The sequence below is a fragment of the Papilio xuthus genome, unplaced genomic scaffold (genome assembly GCF_000836235.2).
Source record: "Papilio xuthus unplaced genomic scaffold, Pxut_1.1 DF828484.1, whole genome shotgun sequence".
In the NCBI taxonomy this organism is placed as follows: domain Eukaryota; kingdom Metazoa; phylum Arthropoda; class Insecta; order Lepidoptera; family Papilionidae; genus Papilio; species Papilio xuthus.
The window spans coordinates 1-1,696 of NW_013530165.1; the positions used below are offsets into that span (position 1 = coordinate 1).

The 1,696-nt window shown below is 48.4% G+C and overlaps 1 protein-coding gene across 1 annotated transcript; it reads left to right on the forward strand.

Annotated features, from left to right (window-relative positions):
• Window positions 1-511: 511 nt before the first annotated feature.
• Window positions 512-1,679, forward strand: LOC106113177 (uncharacterized; the record flags this gene model as incomplete). Its single annotated transcript, XM_013305911.1, has 5 exons — window positions 512-560; window positions 854-1,023; window positions 1,130-1,273; window positions 1,397-1,492; window positions 1,578-1,679. Coding segments are annotated over exons 2-5 (495 nt in total), but the record flags the coding sequence as incomplete, so codon positions are not given.
• Between the last annotated feature and the right edge of the window lie 17 nt (window positions 1,680-1,696).

Genomic DNA, 1,696 nt, shown 5'->3' on the forward strand with positions numbered 1-1,696 from the left:
TACAATGCAAAATATAGACAAACTGTACATCGTTCACTATAGACATACTGCAAATTTCTTTTTAATTGTATTGTGCAGGTTTTCACGTGCAGCCAGACGGTCTGGTTACGGCAGTAGAAGGCGGCGGGTGCGCGGCGCGGGCGGGGGTGCGACGTGGCGCACGACTGCTGGAGGTGTGCCGCGCCGCTGTCGTAGCGCTGCATCATGACCAGCTCGTTGACCTGCTCAAGACTTCAGACCCTGTCACGGTTGGTAAACTATCATACTCCTTAAGCATTAAAGAAATATGAGATCGGCATTAAGTGTAAGATTCGCCATACCTTAGACATACGATAAGATCGCAGATGCTGTCTTACTTTACTGGTAATGTAAACCGGGCATAATACGGTGTTATCAGGTAACGGTGACGTTCGCGTCAAGCACACGGTGCGGGTGCGAGGTGGGGGCGGAGGAGTGGGCGGCGCCGGGGCGTGCGGACGCGCAGCAGCCGCGGCCGCGCAGGCACGACCGCGCTGACAGACACTCCCCGCCCCGCTCTGACAGCTCCGGATATGGCACAGGTATACTGACTTCTGTACACAAATTATTAATCTTCTGCATATCATTGTAGTGGTAAAGCCAGTCTGATCCAAGTCGGAGATTGAAATCTTACGGCAGTCATAGCAATGGCAATCTTCAATCTCAAATCTTCACGAATGTGTAATCCTTATATTCTCAAGTTGAAAAGTATAATAGTAATAAATAGAAACAATTCTACGACATTATGTTTGGAAAAGGATATGGGATAATAAAAAGTAGTTGATATACTTGATCGATTGTTCCTTCTTTAAATGTTTATCTGTATTTTATGCAGGTGGGTCTGGCCGCAGCATGCGACAGCAGAGGTCGCCGCAGACGTCGCCGGTGTCAGAGAGCGCGCGGAGGGCGGAGCCGCGGCATTCACGCCGCCCACGCTCCTCCCCAGCCGCACCCGCACCCGCCACACCTGGCACAGCTCCCGCATCGCAGAACAATTCACTCACGGTGTGTATACTGCTTCGATATTCTTTAGCAAAATATCTAAATTAATGTTGGCAATTATTCGACTCTTATGCACAATTGTCTAAAAAAATATTTTACCAATTTGTAGGAAGAGCTAATGCGTCTAATGGACGCAGAACTGGGGGAGGGGCAGAACGAGGGTGCGGGGCGTGGTCCACCACTGCCGCTGCCCGACGCCGCCGCACTCGACTGGGCCACGCTCGTACATACTGCTACTAGGGCCATGTTGCAGGTACCCGGTGTTATCATACATTTCAAATGCGGAAACATATATTCAAATATAGTTAAGATCAGACATATCGGATAAAATCTCCCAGTTTTTGTTCATTATATTCTTATATGATATATTTTATAGATCTGCGAAGAACACCAGTATCCAGCAATGGATAATTTAGAATCACTGGACAATCCTGCAAGTGAACCCTCGCAGGATTCTTGGCCGGAACCACCTGTCAGTATTAAAAAGTTTTATATTGAACCCTACAACTTTGTCATTGTTATAACAAATCCTAAAACATATATTTATCGTTCAGCAGATATCAGAGACTTCGATATCAACAGTGATGTCGAACAGCCCGAGCGTATCGAGCAGTGCGAGCGTGGTGGGCGGGGCTAACGCAGTAGGCGGGGCTAGCATAGTAGGCGGCGCTACGGG